Raw genomic sequence first — 17,818 nt, 5'->3', positions numbered from 1 at the left:
TCTTGTTAGTAGAGTATGTTTCCATTCCGTTCCAGTTTTCAGGGAAACCTGGTGGCGATCAGATCGCCTTCTTCGGTGGCTGTCATGTTTACCCTAGTGGGTTTGTGCTTGACCATCGTTCATGTGGCCTTTGCGGTGGTCTACTTCTATCTGACCTGGTACCACAAGTACTGGGATAAGCGCGGAGTGGTCACCGCCGAGCCACTGACCATTTTGGGCTCCTATCCGGGCATTCTGATCAACAAGAGCCGCAGTCTCATTCTCGATGTTCAGGATGTCTACAAGTGAGCTTTGCCATTAATCGGAGATTGTTTACTACAAAAGATTTGCTCCACCAGTAAATACAAGGACAAGTACAGGACAGTCGGAACCTTCATTACGCGACAGCCGCAGCTCCTGGTTCTGGATCCCGCCCTGGCCCATGAGATTTTGGTGGACAAGTTCAGTCACTTTCGGGACACCATCACCAGCAGCTTTGTGGGCCACAATCCGGATGACAAGTACGTGGCGGGGTCACCCTTCTTCAGCGCTGGCGACAAATGGAAGCGACTGCGCTCCGAAAATGTTGGCGGACTGACGCCCAGTCGACTGAAAATGGCCTACTCCATCTGGGAGCAGAGTGGCCGGAAGCTGGTCGAGTATATCGAGCGGGCGCGGCGAGAACAGGGCGATATCATCGAAACCAGAGATGTGAGAACCTAGACCGAAACTCATTTCCACCAAGCTAATATAACTCTTCAGCTTGCCTATCGATTTACGGCCAACGCGATGGCGGATTTCATCTGGGGCATCGATGCGGGTTCACTTAGCGGCAAGGTTGGTGAGATCGGGGACTTCCAGAAGACATCCACGGATTGGAGTGCTCACGCCTTCAGCTCGATGATCCGCTTCAACAAGACTCTGGTGGCCATCTTCGTGCGAAAGCTTTTCTCCATGCGATTCTTCACCAAAGCAACGGATGAGTTCTTCCTGCGACTCACCCAGGATGCAGTGAATCTGCGGCAAGGTGGAAGTGGCGAGGGTCGCACGGACTACCTATCCCATCTCATTCAGCTGCAGCAGCGGGGTAACTCCATCCACGATTCGGTGGGCCATGCCCTCACCGTGCATCTGGATGGATTCGAAACATCTGGAGCCGTGCTCTATCACATGCTCTACTCGGTTAGTAAATTTCACAATTTTCACATATTATTACATATATAATCAATTGAAAACAACGCTGTATCTTATCAGCTGAGCGAACACCACGAAGAGCAGGAAAAGTTGCGCTCGGAGATACTGGAAGCCTTAGCCTCCGAGGGCCAAATCAGCTACGATCAGATCAACAACCTGCCCTATCTGGATCAGTGCTTCAATGGTAGGAATATGGGAAATTATCAGTATTTCATAGCTTCGAAATTAATATATTATATATATAATATATAATAATATATAATATATAATATATCTAATATATATTTTCAGAATCGCTCCGACTGACTACTCCCATTGGTTTCTTTATGCGCATCTGCACCAAGCCCACTCAGATCAATTTGGGGGATGATAAAACCCTGGACTTGGAACCCGGAGTCACCGTGATGGTTCCAGCCTATCAGTACCATCATGACAATGACATCTATCCGGAGGCCAGTGAATTCAGGCCGGATCGATTCGAGAACGGAGCGGCGAGTGTCCTTACCAAGCGAGGATGCTTCCTGCCCTTCGGTGATGGACCTCGTATTTGCTTAGGTAAATCCCCAACCATAATACTAATATGTTTATAATAATCTTAATCTTATAACATGCGTATATTCAGGTATGCGCGTGGGCCAACTGAGTGTGAAGACGGCCATCGTGCACATCCTCTCAAATTACCAGGTGGAGCAGATGAAGAAGGTGCCCCTGGGTGCGGACAGCGGGATGGGAATCTTCCTCAATGGCGATGTCGAACTGAAATATACCAAGCTGCAGAAATAAAAGGAAGCGTTCGTATTCGTAGTTCTGCTCTAGTTTTTTACACTTTTTTGGTCATGTTGCATAAGTGCAGTGGGCAGATGTTGCCTTCATATGAGGATTGCTGTTGGCTTTTCGCTTTTTATATTTTGGCGCAATAGTAATTTGTATACGAGTGTGCCAGTGTGTGTGTGTGTGTGTAAGTGTTGCAAGTGTGTTGGACTTTGGGGGCAGCCGCGGCGAAATTTAATTTAGCGCAAACCGACCGCAGACCAACTGACACGCCCCCTTTCGCCCGTCGTTTCTCCTGCTTAGCTTAACATCAAGCATATTTAACAAGAAAAAAAACTCGTTCATCGAATTTTAAAATGTGTAAATTAAAGGATAAACTATGCAATTTTTAATATTTACCAAATGATTTTAAGTACCTTCAAGATTTGTAGAATAAACTCATACCGATGAGAACTGACTACATTTCAAAGATTTTCTCTCAGTGCGCAGCTGCGACTTCACTGCAGGCACTTTCATACTGAGCGACCGCATGCAGTGGACGGCGTCGAAGGACGAAGGACAAAGGACAACACCGATCCCCAGCCACAATGCAGCCGCGTGTGCACGAGTATTGTGTTGCAGCGCGTTTCCTCGTTGTTATTTACTTTACTTTTTGCAGCTTTTTGTTTTGCAACATGCCACAAAATTTCATTTGAGCTTTGCAATATGGTGCATTTAAATGCGCTCGCCGTCGAAGGGGAAAAATATTTGACACAAAGTGAATATGAAATTTTATGTGGCCTCATAAGTCGGCAACAAAACGTTCTATCTACCAGGCCACACAAATTGCGGATTGCCCTGCGAAACTAAGGCTGGATTTCTGTCACCGCAAATATTTGGATTGCATTTGAATTTCGATATATTTGCGAGTGGATTGGGGAACGAGGATCAAACAGTCGTGAAAAGTTAATGACTGGCGCAGTTAACGCGAAAATGAAATAAATACGGGTGGCATGGTATCAAGGTACTTGAAGGCGGATTTTCATTTCCTTTCGGCACTGAGAGAAATTTGCCAATAGAATCATAAATTACTTAAAGGTTCTTCATTCTTTGAGCCACTCTTAACATGTATCCAAAAGATACTTTCATTCTATCTGAGCTTATTTATATTTTTTGGGTTCAAAGGGAGACTAAAAGCGCGCAGTGTGGAAAGAGGGCACAGTCAAAGCCAAAGCCTTCGTTTCATGTTGCAACAACACTCAAAGATAAGCAGTGAGAGGGGAGCAGGGAGAGAGGGAGTGGTGTGGTGTGGAAAACAGGACTTTCCACAGGATTTTCCACAGTGGGAGAGGCACAGGCGGAGGAGCAGGCTTCATGCTACGTTGGCTTTTATCCAATTTACCTGATAACCGCAAATGAGCGTTAATGGGCAAATAAATAGAAAAGTGCCAACTACGCCACTGCGACGCGTTAACTGAATGAATCTGGCGGAGTGGAGCAAAACGGGCGCCAAAAGGGGGATACCAAGCCTGCGGCAAGGGAGCCCCATAACCATTTGGGCGGCCTGATGCCCTGTCGCTTTTATTTAAGTGCACATACTAAACAAATTTAATGTGCTCGCCACGTTCCAACGCCTTTTGTGGGCAAAATCATTTAATTCGGGGCTCCTGGGTGCCAAAAATCTTTGATGCTGAAATTTTAAATCCCTAAAAGAGGTTTATAAGTATGCCTTTTCTGGCTTTTAGCTAGTTAGTGCTCATTACATTCGGATAAGTTTGAAGGGCCACATTCATTAGATATATGTATGTGTATCTAGTAGTTCAAAAAACTCCTCATTTAAATTTCGCTACAATTTAAGGGTAGCTGACATTGGTAAGCACCTCTTTAAACCATTTGAAAATCAGCTGGCTAATTTCTTCCGGCTGTAAGGTGTAGGGCATCCCCCGTGGGGAGTGCTGCTCCTGGACGTTTGTCAGTGCCCCAAAATGTATGGCATTTCCAATCAGCCCCGGTACTCAAACATCACCCCGCCGTCGCCCCGAAACACGTTTGACAAATCTGCACACCCTGGCAAACAATGTGCCAAATTTGAGGCGGCTGGGTGGCCTGGATGGGTGGCTTCGTGGACTGGCCAGGATGGTGATACGGGGGGCAGGGGTCACGGTACTCGAGCCTTGCCAACATTGCGTCAACGTAACATTAATTTGTGCACGTTCCATTTGCCAGCGGGTCGCCTTTCGGTTCTGGCCCGGTCTTCTCTTTGGTTCGATGGAGCTGGTGGCAGTGCAACACTTTGGCCACAAACACAACAACAAACACACCGACATGGACACCCACACTGCCACAAACAGGTCCTTACACACACAACGAAGCACTGAGAAAAATCCAGGATCATAATGGACCTTTTTGAAGCGATGTGAGTAAGGTGGCTTAATCCTTTTTCCGAGCTGAAGGAAGGAAAGACAACTTAGTTAGTTAGTCTTGTAAAGATTGTTATTAATCTTTATTATAGACCCAAGTTAGTTTTTGCTTTGCATAGTGCAGCACATTGAGAGGTTGGCTGAATGCAGGTCAGCAAACGGCTAATGGAATTAGCAACAATTTAACCATTAAACACATCATGTGCATTGGCATGTTGCACATTCAGTTGGTAGATTACTCTTTTCCTTCAGTCCCTTGTGCCCAACACCCCTCCCTCCTGCCTGCTGATTGCCCCATTGGGGCATTGTTTAGGGTCCCCCACTTGGTCTGGGGTTTCAGCCGGGTTCTGTTCTGCTTCTGGCTGGTTAACTTGGTTACAGGGAGCCGGTTGTCTGGCTCGGATGCCGATGGCTCACGCGGTTTATTGGCATTAAATCGGAGCGCCACGTTGCCATTTTGGCTTTGCCTGCTTAATAGACTTCGGTTTGCTTTCATTGCATTTCCCTCGATGGTGTTACTGCCCTGATTCAACCTGATTCACCCTGATTTTGCCTAACAAGCGTGGCCGCTAATTAAATGGAAATTCAAACTAGATCTACTAGCCATCTCGGCCACTGCTTGTTTGCCATTTGCCCGAAATGGCGGACAAAGAACGGCTCAGGTTAAGTATCCTCGGCCTTTATGGCAGGTACTTATTTGACGGTAAGCCAGAGCAAATGTTCCTGCTGAGTTGGCAAAACTTGCTGGACAAGGTTATCGTTATACCAAGATGAAGATGTCCAGTTTACCAAAGAGAACTAGCTTGTAAACTAATATTGATAGAATATGGTCATATGAAATTTTCCCTTCTATATAAGCTATTAGATTTTGGCCAGATGAAGGTGTAATTTTATGAACCATTAAGGCTAGCTACGAACTATAAATATCACCTGAGTAAATAATTATTATTGTGCAGCTATACATTTTCATTTAATATTTTACCTTGTGGAAAGGAACTAGCTCCAAAATTAGTTCGCAGCATCTCCGTGCAGTTTATCCCAATAAAAAGCACACATGACTTGAGGCATCTCCCATCTTTGGCCTGATTTTATTTGTGTGTTTCAGGCCGCTCTTGGATCATCCGCCCCGTGGGCCTGGTCAGGTAATTTGGGCAGGAAAAATGGCATCATTAGTCGAACAAATTTGTTGTGTGCCCATAAATCGCCTTAAAGTAAGCAGAAAGCCACGCTGAAGGGAAGAGCCCCCAAATGAACAGGGTCAAAGACTCTTAAACTCTTAATTAAAATTGAAGCTGGCCCAAAGAGTCGAGCGAAATTTGCACGTTTCCGCGCTGCCTGTTGTCGGACATTTTCATTAGGGAGCGACTGGAAATTAAGCGAATTCTAAATGAAAATAGACATAAGCTTTAGTGCCTTTGTTGCTATTAATTCGTTCGCTCTCCACCAGACGCCATAAATCATTAATATGCTAAAATTATGGCTGGAGTGGCCCCCATTCAGCAGATATGGCTCAGATATTGCGAATACGCCCACTTAAGCAGCCAGCGAGCCACATGACCCCTCCATCTGGCCATAAGTATGTGTGGGGCAGATAAAAACTTAAAGAATTATAACTTTGGGGCTTTTGGGTTGCCTCCGAGGATGGCCCACGATGACCACAAAAGTAAATAACATGCCGTCATCCACAAGCCAAGGAAGTGAAACAGAAAAAGGCAACGGAGGACTGAGGACTGAGAACTGAGACAGGAAGGCGGAGTTTTAAATATAATTTCAGCTTTTGTGCTAGTGCGTCAACATGGAACACGATATGCCAGACTGGAAAAATAAGAAAAGCGTCTCTGTGGATTTTGCACAGTGGGGCCAGGCACCACATGGAAAACTGTATGTGCTGAGTCAAATAAAAAAGTTATTATATCAAGTCAGGTATCTTAAATAAAACTCATGCTGTTACTTATTTAAACATGAGAGGTTTTATGATAGTATCATTCGTGATATCGAGTAAAACCTATAGAGCAGCTAACTGGACAACAATGGTCGCTACAGAGAACTGGAAAAAAAGGGCTCGGAATTTCGAATGGCTCCTACGGCCTTGTCAATATTTACTTCGCAATCAGCAACTACGTGTGCAGTCAATGGTGGGATATACGCTGCTTGGGGAGCACGGATGAAGTTTTGTGGTCCTTGGGAAGTCGTAGATAAGGAAAATGCTGTTTGACTTCAAGGGAATCGGCCACAAGATATTGGATACAAGCACAAACAAGCTGCACGAAGCCAAGGAGAAAATTGTAACTGGTCAACGCACAAAACTCAATTAGAGTGGACAGTGGGGTAGTTCCGGAAGGCCTTGATTAACAGTCTGCCGATATTTGTTTTGCTTTTTATAACCTACACAGTTTACAGATAATCTGTTGGCCAAAGTCATTTGGGATGAGTGTGTAATATCTCTGGGAAGCCAAGGCTGTCTTGGACAATTTGTGCAAGATTATCACAGTGCCTGACCTCAATTTCTATGCACATCAGGGAGATCAAACATAATTTGCTTTCTGTGAGAATAGTAGACACTTAAAAGTTCAAGGCAAATTGGAAATGATGCCTGGCGGGGTCTGGAAAAAAGTTCTCAGTTTACCAATGAAAACTAATAGCAGAAAACCATTTTGTCTTTAAATGGACGAAAAGATTCCCCTGTGGAAAACGTGCGTGAGATACTTGCCACATGGCTACAGCCTCATGCAACTTCCGGTGCTTCCTTAATATCGCTAATAACATTGACAACTGTCAACGGCTTCGCGGGAGGAGCTGTCATAGACAAACACACACCCTCTCACTTCGCACCCTGGCAACACACACATAGACACATACATACACACACAAATATATGCTGTCAAGAGCACTGGCAACTGTCAGGACATCACACACACACAGGCAGAAATGCACAACAACAGGAAGGACAATTACTGTGGGACAGTACGGAATTCGCTGTCATCACTGAAGGCCCAAGCCGATTTACTTCTTAACTTTTTTGTGCGATTTTTCAGCTCTTGCAGAAATTCATGAACATGGGCACATATACTCGTTATTATGATATGAAATGTATACACATGGATGTGAATAAGGGTTTTTGTCCTCATGATTTGGATTAAATGCATTGCTAAAAGTTTTATTTACGCTGAATTTATTCACACATAAAGTAGATTTAAAATATTCAAACTTTTTACCATAAAAATAAAGGCAGCCAAATATTATTATTTACAATAATACGTTCGAAAAGTACAAATGTCAAAAAAAAGTTTATCTTCCAAGGATTATACTATTTTTTTAACCATATTCATTCATATTTGTTAAGCGTATTACAAAGATTTTTATTTGTAGCTCGGCTAGCGAAGTATAAAATCAAATAAAATAAGTGAGCAATTTATGCATATTAAAAAATGTATATTTCGAACAACAAAAGTCATAAAGCAAGGAGATCCTTCACAGCTCTTCCATGCGCTGGAATTCATTTTCCTGGATATACATTTGCGTTCGCGATTCTCTCGCCCGCATGCCGCCTTTTTGGCCATGGCCAACACTTCCAACTTTTGTCAGTGCCACAGTTTGCCACGTTGCATGGCAGACATCGTCCTGCCGGCCAAATTTAAAGCGCCGCGGACTCGGAACTCCGACGCTCTGCGAGTCCTGGAGCCCGGTGTTCCGGGGGCGGGAGCCATAAATTTTCATGCCCACTGTCATTGCCGAGTGCGGAGCGTGTTTACTTTGTATGACGTTCTGGGAACGCAATCCCACCGAAAAACCACCCGTTCTGCAGCTGAGTGTCATATTCATGGGCGACAGATCTTACGGAAGAAATTTCAACGAGGTGATGGTGTACTACTATCGTCCCTGTGGAACGAAATAAGTTCACATGGCTAAAAATAAATTACTAATATATCTGTGCATTACGAACGGCTAAAATGCATTTGTGTTAGGCTTAAACTAAAATGCCATTTAAATAAATTAGGATGTAAAATCAAGTGTATTTTACCTTCGTTTTGGCGACAAATGAATGTCCTCCTTTTACTTTCCTTTTTATTCCATACATATGTACTTTTGCAGTTATGTTCTGGCCTTTTTGCTTTTTTTAACGAGCATTTTCTGTCCGTTTCATTTATTGCGACTCTTGTAGCGCTTTACAGTCGTATGAATATTAAATTAAATTTTTTACCCACCCGGCCATTGAGATTGCGAGACTTCTCTAGGCCAGCGAAAGGTGAAGGTGAGCTGGGGAATTGGAAAGGAGAGTGCGTATACGTAATACGCATTACGTATACGCCGCTCTGCCGTGACTTTGCCTGATAATGGCATAAGGGCACAAAGGCGATAGCCGAGGAGCTGCCACATGTGCAATTCATCAGAGGCGGCTATCCGACTTTAATCAAATGCAAAGTTGACCAAGGACCATGGCGCATGGACCGAGGGGCGGGGGGACACAAGGACTCCACTTGACGACGGCTGACGTCTGCAGCCTCAAGATGGCAAATTGTGTTCTCTCTGGCCGACCTGCAGGGCCAAATGCAGAGCAGTTAGAGCCGCTGTTTGCCGGTTGCTAGTTGCTGGTTGCTGGTTTCTGGTTCTAGTCCTCGTTCTCGTCCTGGCTGCTGACTGTGTCTGATATGGCTCACTTCTGTCATTTATCTTCTGTTACGGCTCGGAGGGGCGTGGCCTTCGACCATTCAATTCCAGAGGTGCAAGGCAGCGGCTGAGCAACGCATGAGGAACGCATTCAACCACTGGCGAAAGAAATGTCACTTCAAGGATTATAAATTTTAAGAAAAAATTTTAATTTGTTGTACGTAAAGAAATTTCCACACAAAACACATTTTCCTATGATTTATTAAAACAATTGAGCGCGATATTAATATTTTTATATACTTTAATCGAATTATTGTGCTAGTGTATTTGGCACCACTACCACTGAATGTTCTGCAGTTGCCTGTGCATTTTTGAGATATTGTGTTTGAACTTGGGCTTTGGTTTTCGACTCACTTCGCCTTCGGAATTGCAATTGTTGTTGCTGGCAGCTTGACAAACGCACAGTCGCCAGGATTTACTGACACTCACACACACACACACACTGGCGGTCCAGGACATCAGTGCTGGAAATTGAAAAATTTGCACAAATTTTTAGCCGTGCTGCCATTTTGACACCGACTCGACTTTCCCCAGTCCGTAATAAACTTGACACTTCACCGGGCACGCCCCAATTCTCGATCCCCACTTTCCACTCCACTCCACTCACATTTCCGAAACCCCAGTGCCATGTGCTTGTAAAATTTATGCTCTCTTAAGGAATTCATTCAAAACTCGACAACAAATTGCACTTTGGCTTAACAACAAAAATCCATTGGCAGGGATTTTCGATTTGTAACCAACATGGCGCAATTAAAGCGCTGGCCAACAAGCAACGGTTTTATAATTCGATTTTTTCACTCATCTCTCTGGGATTTTGACACCACGTTCGATGACATGTGCATGTGCGATTTTGAATCTATTTTTTGAACAATTATATGCCGAATTCGTGTTATGCAAATGGCCAGGGAACGTGCCTAAAATTGCAATTAGTGCGTTGGGAGTGTGGAATGGCGCATCGAACATTAGTAAACAAGCAGGGCTTTTGGCTAACTGAAATCCTGACTGGCCAGCTGCCAAATGGATATTTGTCGCCAGGATAATCGAAAGGCGGCAATTAATGGCCACCGGTTTGGGTTTCCTGCTCCCATTTAGAGCGCGTGTGGTGCCATGATAAGACCTCCGAGAACAGTAATCCCTGCCAGCCCAAATGGCTGACAATTGTGGCCATTGGGTGGAAGTTGGTCAAACGCAAAATTTGTAAACTTTAAAATGGAAGCTTAGTCCATTTACAGCATTATCAAAAAAAATTAAAACAAATATAAAGATTTGATTTTGTCTAAATTATTGGCTACGAAAGTTGCATGGGTGTTTAATTCTGATCCGAATAATAACGCATTTAATGCGTTAACAGAATTCTATTTGCGCATATGCTCGGGGTCAGGGATTTATTGATTCCAATTTTTATAACAGCAATAATCATAATTGATTTTATTAATAACATTTAATCGAAAACAATAATGGCAAGAGCCATTGAAATGGATAATAATGGATAATGCGAAATTGTTTCTGTTGAAATAAATTTAATTTAATTCAACAATCAAAGCCGCAAATGCGCAAATTGAGAGCCCATTTTTTGTGCCTTCTTCATGGTTTTTTTTTTTTATTCCACCTGGGATCAATGCAAATACCTGTGGCTCTGCGAGAAAGCTAATACTGCAAATTAATTACAAATAATTCGCCCACTGGGTCCCAGGGCAAACCCCATCGTGTGTTGTTTGTTGTTGCGGCTGATTTTTAATTTATGCGCACCGCAGTTGATTTTCACATAAAATCCGATTCGCAGCCGCGCAAATCCACCGCAACTTAAAAGCTTAAAACGCCGTGCCAGCTCGTCCTGCTCCTGGTCCTGCCATCCAGCCTTCGGGTCCTGCCGCCATCCACATCCTGTGGCTCGCTGCCAAATCCCCGACCAAGGCTTATAAATTTTAATTAAAACGCGACGCCAGATGGGAGTGAGCTCTGCGTGTCCTCGCGTCGCTTATTTCCGCTTACATTACAATTACATTTGCCTTCGGGCCAAGTCGCATCCGCATCCACGTCGCCAGGGTCATCCAGCCCATTTCGACCACAATCGCAGTCGCAATCACCGTTCACCTGGCCGTGGCTATCGATGGGGGCAGGTGCTAAGCCCGAGGTCGCCACACAAATCCGCATTTAATGGCGAACCCAAGGACATTTTCGCGGCTTGCCAATTCTGTCTTATTGAATCTGCTTGGAAAGTAAGGACCTCTTATAAGAAACACTTAGACTTGGTAAAAAAATATATACAAGGAAAATAAACTCTTCAAACTCTTTAAAGCAAAACTTTAATTAGTAGCTATTTTATAATCAGCTTTCACAGCTGCAACTGCTTAGTAAACCCTTAGTAAAAACTCTATATTGTTTGCAATTTAAGTAACTAAAGAAAACTTCGTTCACTTTCTCCTCTGAGAATTTTCCTCAATTATTGCCAAAATGTTTGGCCACTCGACAGCTGCCGCCCAGACTAAATTTTTGTGTCCTTTTTCGCAGCGAAAATATTTTGGAGGAGAGCGGGTCCTCCGTTGCACTAATGACACAAATCGGCCTAAATAACAAGTTGCTGGCATTTGGTCAACAAGTGGAGATTGGAGCGAATGGGGCGAGCTGCGTTGCCAACTCAGCAGACAGTTTTTCCTTCAATTTCCAGCCAAAACCACACACCACCCACGGCCCTAATGAGGCGCAATGATGGGGAACATGGCTATCTGGGAGCTGGTCGCGAAAAGGAAATTAAAATGCATCCCCAGCTGTGCCAGTGGGCGATCCGGTGGGCGTGGCAGACGGTTCAACACTTGATTTAATCATTTTGATCCGGGGCAAACTCAAATCGGCTTAATTTAGTTTTAAAGTCAGTCAGTTGTAATAAAGTTAGTGGCATTTGGCCGCGAGGAAGAGGAAATCAGTTGAATTTGCTAAGAAAGGATCAATTTTCTGTCGCTTTCGTATAATAAAAATTTAAAACAATATACTCTCGAGAATTACTTCAAAATGACAGATTGAAATAATTTTAATGACAGGCCTTAACATCACATTCTTATTGAAGCTCATTTTCTCACAGTACATATTTAAAGGAAATGTCTATCAGACTGAACGATGACGCGATGCGGCAGTTCCGGGTGGCCAAGGTGTTCCCGGAGACAAAGCACCACACGCTTGCAATGGAGTTCTCCTCGGACGGACTGCGCCTGCTGGTCTGCGACCACTCCGCCCTCTCGATCTTCAGCAGCACTCGACAGGTGCAGGTCTGCAAGGTGCCTATGCACCACTACCTGCCCGACGTGGCCTGCTTCGTCCAGCAGGACACTCGCGTCCTGCACTCCACCTCAAAGGTAAGAAACTTTAAAGGGGAACGGTGGGGCCAAGATACACAGAGTGAATGGTTAGAAGAGACACGGCTTCGAAAGAGGCATTATTTTTAAAAATGGTTTTGGTGCATAAAATGACATTTCTTATATATTTCAATTTTAAATTTATACATATTTAAATTTACCATCGACAGCATGACTACACCATCCGATGCCTGGACCTTAATACCCGCCACTGCGTTCGAGTTTTCGGTGGCCATGCAAAGACTATCAATAGGCTGGCCTCCCAGCCTGGAGGCGAGAATGTGTTCATCAGTGCCGGGCGGGATGATCAGGTTTACATGTGGGACATTCGGGTCAAAACTCACACACACCGCATAAAGAATCTGCGACGGCCACTATGCGCTTTTGATCCTGAGGGCTTGTTCCTGGCCACCAGTTCGGGCACGGAGGGCATCCAGATCCGCGATGTGAGGATGATGGGCGGTGAGCCGAGCCGAAAGTTCGTATACCAGGTGAACGCCAAGGCCAATTGGACACAGTTGCAGTTCGCTCCCAACGGGAAGAGCCTGCTGCTGAGCACGGATCACTCCTGGTGCTTCAGTGTCTCGGCCATTGATGGTACCTACCAACAGTCCTTTACTGGCTATTCGAATAAGTTAAGGCTGCCGTTGGATGCCACTTACACGCCGGACTCGCAGTTCATCCTTTCGGGAGCGGATAAGGGCAGGATTCACATTTGGCGCGCTGCCGATGGATTTCCTGTGGCAGTGCTTAAGGGCAACAATATGGGTCCTGTTCGATGCATGCGCTTCAATCCGAGAGCCACCATGTTCGTGAGCAGCGACTCACGAATCGTGTTCTGGATGCCCATGGCGAATGGAGTTTACGATTGGGTGAAACGCCTGAAGCCCGGCGAAACTATCTCCTTTACGGACGAAACTGTACAGGAGGAGGCTGTCAAGGCTCCTAGGACGATTCCTATGCCCAAGCCCAAAATTGAAACGGTATGGAAAATAAAGAGACTGAACAGAAAGAGAGCTTGCACAGGAGATGAAATAGTTGATCTCACCAATGCCCTACACAATAATGACTCCATGGAAGATGGCGAAATAGCCGAAGACTAAAATGTGTACCGATCTTTTGGTAGAATAAAGGCACGGGTTGTTCATCAGCTGGCTGCTGGCCAAAAGTTTGCAGACCAACTCGCAGCTGGGTATCACCCAAACTTCCTGGCCAGTCCTTATGCTTTTGAGACACAAATTGTTGAGTTTTGCCAGCAAATTGCACAGCTGGCTGCGTTCGACTCCGAAAAGGAGTTCCTGGTGTGGTGTGCAAACTTTTGGCCAAGTTTCGGCTGTGTGTATATGTTCTCCTGCAGCTTTCTGACAAGCGTTTCATTTAGTTTCTGCGGTCATAAAGAGTTCCCCCCTCTTTTAATATTAATGAAATCTTTTGCCGAAAAGCCCCAAAAGAAAAAAAAACAAACATTTTGCCGCTCGAGTTTGTGAAGTTGTAACTCCAATTGAACATGTGGATGGATGCTCCTAAACTTTCTTGGGCGTTATGAAGTTTTGAATGCACCAACTAAGGACCTCAGTCAAATGCAAGTCGTACTTAAGTTGGCCTAATATGTGGCTAAAACTACACACGTGTTGGTTTATTCAGGAGGATATAACATATTTGAGGTCAATTCGTATAAGCTGTGAGTAAGGTGGTGCCATTCGAATATATTAAATTCCAGATGGCTGCCGATGTGAATTTCAAAATGAATAGGCCTTTCGTACCTTAATTACTTTTTTAATTCTGCAGCATTGTTTAGCTGATGAAATCTTCAGTGTTTGATCAAAGTTTGGCCGTAAGTGTGCAACTGCCAGACACTCGAAAAGTCAACAAGCTAGCTAAATGCACTCCTGCTGAAGGAGTTTCGTTTCGGGTGTTGCAGCAGGGAAAACAGCAAACAGGACAATGGCAACGGCAGTCGAGAAGCTCTCATTATGCTAATTAAGTGCCAAAGTTGGGAGCAGCAACTGAAACTGAAACTAGGCAAACATAAATTAACGCATGCGACAAATGTGCGGGAAGAAGGATTAAGTTGGAGCCTGGGAGCCCGTGCACCCACTGCAAAGTGTGCGCCGGAAACGGAAGTCGCCGTGTCGCCATTTTGATTTGCATGGACATCGCCATTAGCGCGCCAGAGATCCCTAACGAGCATCCTTTGAAGCGGGTAAATGGCTTTCACGACTTGGCAAAAGCGGCAAAAGGAGAAATTAATTAAAAAGGTGGGCACGAAACGTAAAAAGAAACGAGCCAGGCGCGTGACTAAATTGTAAAACAAATCCCAAATGGCCCCGACACATAGTCGCCTACATTCCTTTGCCCTTCTCCAGATTCACATTGCTATGTACATATATATCCATCGCCACGCACCACAAATTCCTTTTCCCAGGACGGGCTTTTGTCCAATGACGCAAGAATATTTAATGCGTTTGGTAATAAAAGCGGATTTCGCTGGCCCCAAACACTAATCTTGTTTTGGGGCAATCGAATTGGAAAAGCGCTTGCTAGAGATGGGTGACTAGATTCTTGTTTGTGACACGACTTAAGCGATTATTTTAATGGAATATAACTTTTTTTTAGTATACAGCAATATATATATCTATATAGCTTAAATACCAATACTCTATACTTTCGCTAGTTTACCATCTCCAAGCTGTGTTAAGCCAATATTGCCCTAGTGTGCTGGCCTTTTTATATGAACTACAAAGCCAAAGAAAAACTTTTGGCGAGCTGAAATTATTGAGGAATTTATGTACTTGAGAGGCAATCGGTTGCATGCATCGGCAAAGCGGAAACAACAAGTTCGCTCTACACAGGCACATGATTTAAAGCCTGATTTCTTGTTATTATTAAGAATCAATTTGACCCCGATACCTCGGCTGGTTCGATGGGCGACTGCGAGTTGAGACCCGGGGGCTAACTTTTAAATTACTCAACGGGCACTTTCAATAATGGCAAGGTCCTGCTGTACAGCATATAGCATGCCCAGTCGAGGGAAAAACTTTGGCCAACTGCCGCACAAAATTTACTCCTTCAGCCGACATTGACTTGCCGGCTTTTCCTTCGCCATTTCCCCGTTTTCCCATCCGCGCTTTCCACAAAAGTTGTGCTAAAGTTTTTTTTTTTTTTTTTGTTCGCAGGACGCGAGGCAGGATGTCTATTTCCGCCGTTGGCGTAAAAATAACAATCGACTTGCAGTTTGAATACGTCAGAGCAAGGGGCTAAGCTGGGCTCTACTTTTTCAGTTCCCCAGATTTGTACTTTCCTGCTTCTCTCCGCCGCTTTTGTTCATTTTATAAGACGCCGGGATTAAGTGGATTTTTAAGTGGCAGCAGCAAAAGTGGCCACTGGCTACGGATTAGGCTGTCCTGGCGACACAATTACATGCACGTTGTTCCCCTCGAAAGCGTTTGACAGCAAATCAGGAGTGGACTTCACCCTCGGCTAGAATAGCACGTGTTAATGGCTGGAGGTCTTGCGCTGAAGTACCCCCGTATCGGAGTTGCAAGATACGATCGTGTGGCAAGTACCCGTTACGTGTAGCAGAACCTGGAAAATTATAGGGTAGGTCAGTCCCTCGTTTATAACTCATGTTTTTGTTTCCCTGGTTTTAAATTAGCATACACAGGATATAAGGAATATTTAATTCAAACCCTACCCTATATATTTCGTACAAATTTTCTCTGCCTGTAATTCGGTTTGTCTAGCCAATCAATCCGAAAATGTATTTGCATAAACTGTGGGGATTGTGAGTTCCATTTTGGCTGCCTGAGGCAAAGGCAACGAGAACTCTGTTGGATCAATATGCATCATGGGTTGATCCTTTTTGCAATTGTAGTACTACCCCAAATCGGTGACATAAAAGTGACGAAACTACAGCAGTTTCTCAGATGGCTGTGGGTTCAATTTGCCCTCTGATTGCCCCAAATTAACCGACCATTCGGTTCACCCTTTTCCTTTCCGTACCTCAGATCCATTTGAATCCGGGTGTGTGGGGACAATTGGGTCGATTTGGCAATTGTCCATTCTGGGCGCTATGTGTGCGCCTCCATCGCTGTCAGCCAGTTGTCAGTCACTCAATCAGGCATTCAATCAAGCAATTTTCATACAAACACTCTGTGAAAGTTGCGGACCCGGGAACCCTAAACTTTGATTTGCCATTTTGACACGACGCTTAAATTGGAATTTTTGCTTTCGGCTTTGTCAACTGGGTGGTCAAAGAATCAGAGATGAGCTAAACTGAACTAGTTTCAAGAAACTTGTGATTTGAATTGGTATTGAATTTTCTAGGCAATATGAAGGGGTTTAAACTGAAACAATCGAATTATTTTGGCTAAATTTAGAACTTGTATTTAAGTTATGATTACTGATTGAGAAATTTGTTTATATACTTGCTGATCTAAAAAAAAACTAGTTCCAGAACTTCGTCGACCAACTCCAATGCCAAAAGGCATTTGTGCTCTGTTGATTCGCTTTTAAGTGACGCTTTTGGCCTTTAAAAGCAAGCTCGCGGCTGCCAAGTTTTTTTTTTTCGCGTCCACTACAGAGTTATGGGGGTCAAAAAAGGACTAGGGAAAGCAGGTGCAGATCAAAGGATTTCCCAGGACTAGAGTTTACACTGTGAAAATTGTGCAATGAAGTAATGTAAACATCTGGTACATCACTATTGACTTGTAAATTGCAAATAATTGGAGCTCCAAAACCTTATGTTCTGGTAAGATCAATAACTGCTAATATTATTAGTTTAAGATACTTACGGTATTTGTTTCCGTGTAAGTGCTAGCAACCGAACCGTTGGAGGCTTGGAGGACATCGAATCGGTATCGTCCTCGCCATCAGCATCGCAGTTGCAATCAGCTTAACAGTAACTAGAAAATAAATTGCATTCGATTTTGTTGTTACTGCCCTGTGTTCTGCGTTCTCCCCGCTGCATCCGCTCTTTGTGTTCTGGCTTTGGCGCTGTTGCGGGCCTTATCTGCCGGTTTGGGCCAGCTTGGGCCGGGACTGGGCTTTGGCCAGATGCGTGATTGGCCAGCGCGGAAAACAGACGCAAACAAAGCCCGCCGGAGAAGAGACGAGCCAGCAAAACTGCCAGCTAAGTGAAAAATGCGCTTTGGGTAACAAAGCAAAACACGGCCAGAAAACAAAAAAAAAACAAAAAAAGAAAGAAAGCGAAAAATCGGGGCAAAACAAGAAGGAAATGCGGAGAAGCAAAGGGATTGTTGCTTTTGTTTCCATTCCGCAGGCTTTTAATGCGATTTTTCCCCCCAGTTGGCGGTGATGCAGTGATTTTGCCCGGCTTTGGTGGGTAACAAATGTTGCCGCATTAAATAATGCCAGAAAGTATTTTTTAATTGAATTCTGCTTTCGCTGCTTGCTGCGGTTTTTGCCGCACTTGCTGCATTTATCACACCGGACAGC

The 17,818-nt window shown here is 44.4% G+C and overlaps 2 protein-coding genes and 1 long non-coding RNA gene across 4 annotated transcripts; 2 read left to right on the top strand and 1 right to left on the bottom strand.

Moving 5' to 3' along the window:
* Positions 1-30: 30 nt before the first annotated feature.
* On the top strand, positions 31-2,378 carry Cyp309a1 (Cytochrome P450 309a1). Of its 2 annotated transcripts, none has more exons than NM_001273014.1 (6): positions 31-284; positions 339-690; positions 742-1,161; positions 1,234-1,357; positions 1,465-1,728; positions 1,796-2,378. In NM_001273014.1, exons 1-6 carry the CDS (start codon positions 85-87, stop codon positions 1,954-1,956), a joined length of 1,521 nt encoding a protein of 506 aa, NP_001259943.1. In that variant the 5' UTR covers positions 31-84; the 3' UTR covers positions 1,957-2,378. The 2 variants fall into 2 exon arrangements, with proteins under 2 accessions (NP_001259943.1, NP_608688.3); NM_134844.4 differs by having other exon boundaries at positions 1,796-1,976.
* Positions 2,379-8,771: 6,393 nt separating this feature from the next.
* Positions 8,772-9,111, bottom strand: lncRNA:CR44113 (long non-coding RNA:CR44113). Its single transcript, NR_073704.1, has one exon. It is a non-coding gene; the product is annotated as a long non-coding RNA:CR44113 (long non-coding RNA).
* Positions 9,112-12,035: 2,924 nt separating this feature from the next.
* Positions 12,036-13,716, top strand: CG3515 (uncharacterized protein). The gene is made up of 2 exons (NM_134843.3): positions 12,036-12,361; positions 12,532-13,716. Exons 1-2 carry the CDS (start codon positions 12,107-12,109, stop codon positions 13,462-13,464), a joined length of 1,188 nt encoding a protein of 395 aa, NP_608687.2. The 5' UTR covers positions 12,036-12,106; the 3' UTR covers positions 13,465-13,716.
* Positions 13,717-17,818: the final 4,102 nt, after the last annotated feature.

Source organism: Drosophila melanogaster, chromosome 2L, assembly GCF_000001215.4.
Source record: "Drosophila melanogaster chromosome 2L".
Lineage (NCBI taxonomy): Eukaryota > Metazoa > Arthropoda > Insecta > Diptera > Drosophilidae > Drosophila > Drosophila melanogaster.
The sequence above is the reverse complement of the archived record's forward strand: the minus strand, read 5'-3'. Positions and strand labels throughout refer to the sequence as shown.

What these genes read in the sequence shown, in the direction of transcription:
- CG3515 (NM_134843.3), top strand. Translation starts at nt 12,107, where the DNA reads ATGTCTATCAGACTGAACGATGACGCGATGCGGCAGTTCCGGGTGGCC. An exon ending in TCCTGCACTCCACCTCAAAG is followed by an intron (nt 12,362 to 12,531) that starts GTAAGAAACTTT and finishes TACCATCGACAG; the next exon opens with CATGACTACACCATCCGATG.
- Cyp309a1 (NM_001273014.1), top strand. Translation starts at nt 85, where the DNA reads ATGTTTACCCTAGTGGGTTTGTGCTTGACCATCGTTCATGTGGCCTTT. An exon ending in ATATCATCGAAACCAGAGAT is followed by an intron (nt 691 to 741) that starts GTGAGAACCTAG and finishes ATAACTCTTCAG; the next exon opens with CTTGCCTATCGATTTACGGC. An exon ending in TCTGGATCAGTGCTTCAATG is followed by an intron (nt 1,358 to 1,464) that starts GTAGGAATATGG and finishes ATATATTTTCAG; the next exon opens with AATCGCTCCGACTGACTACT.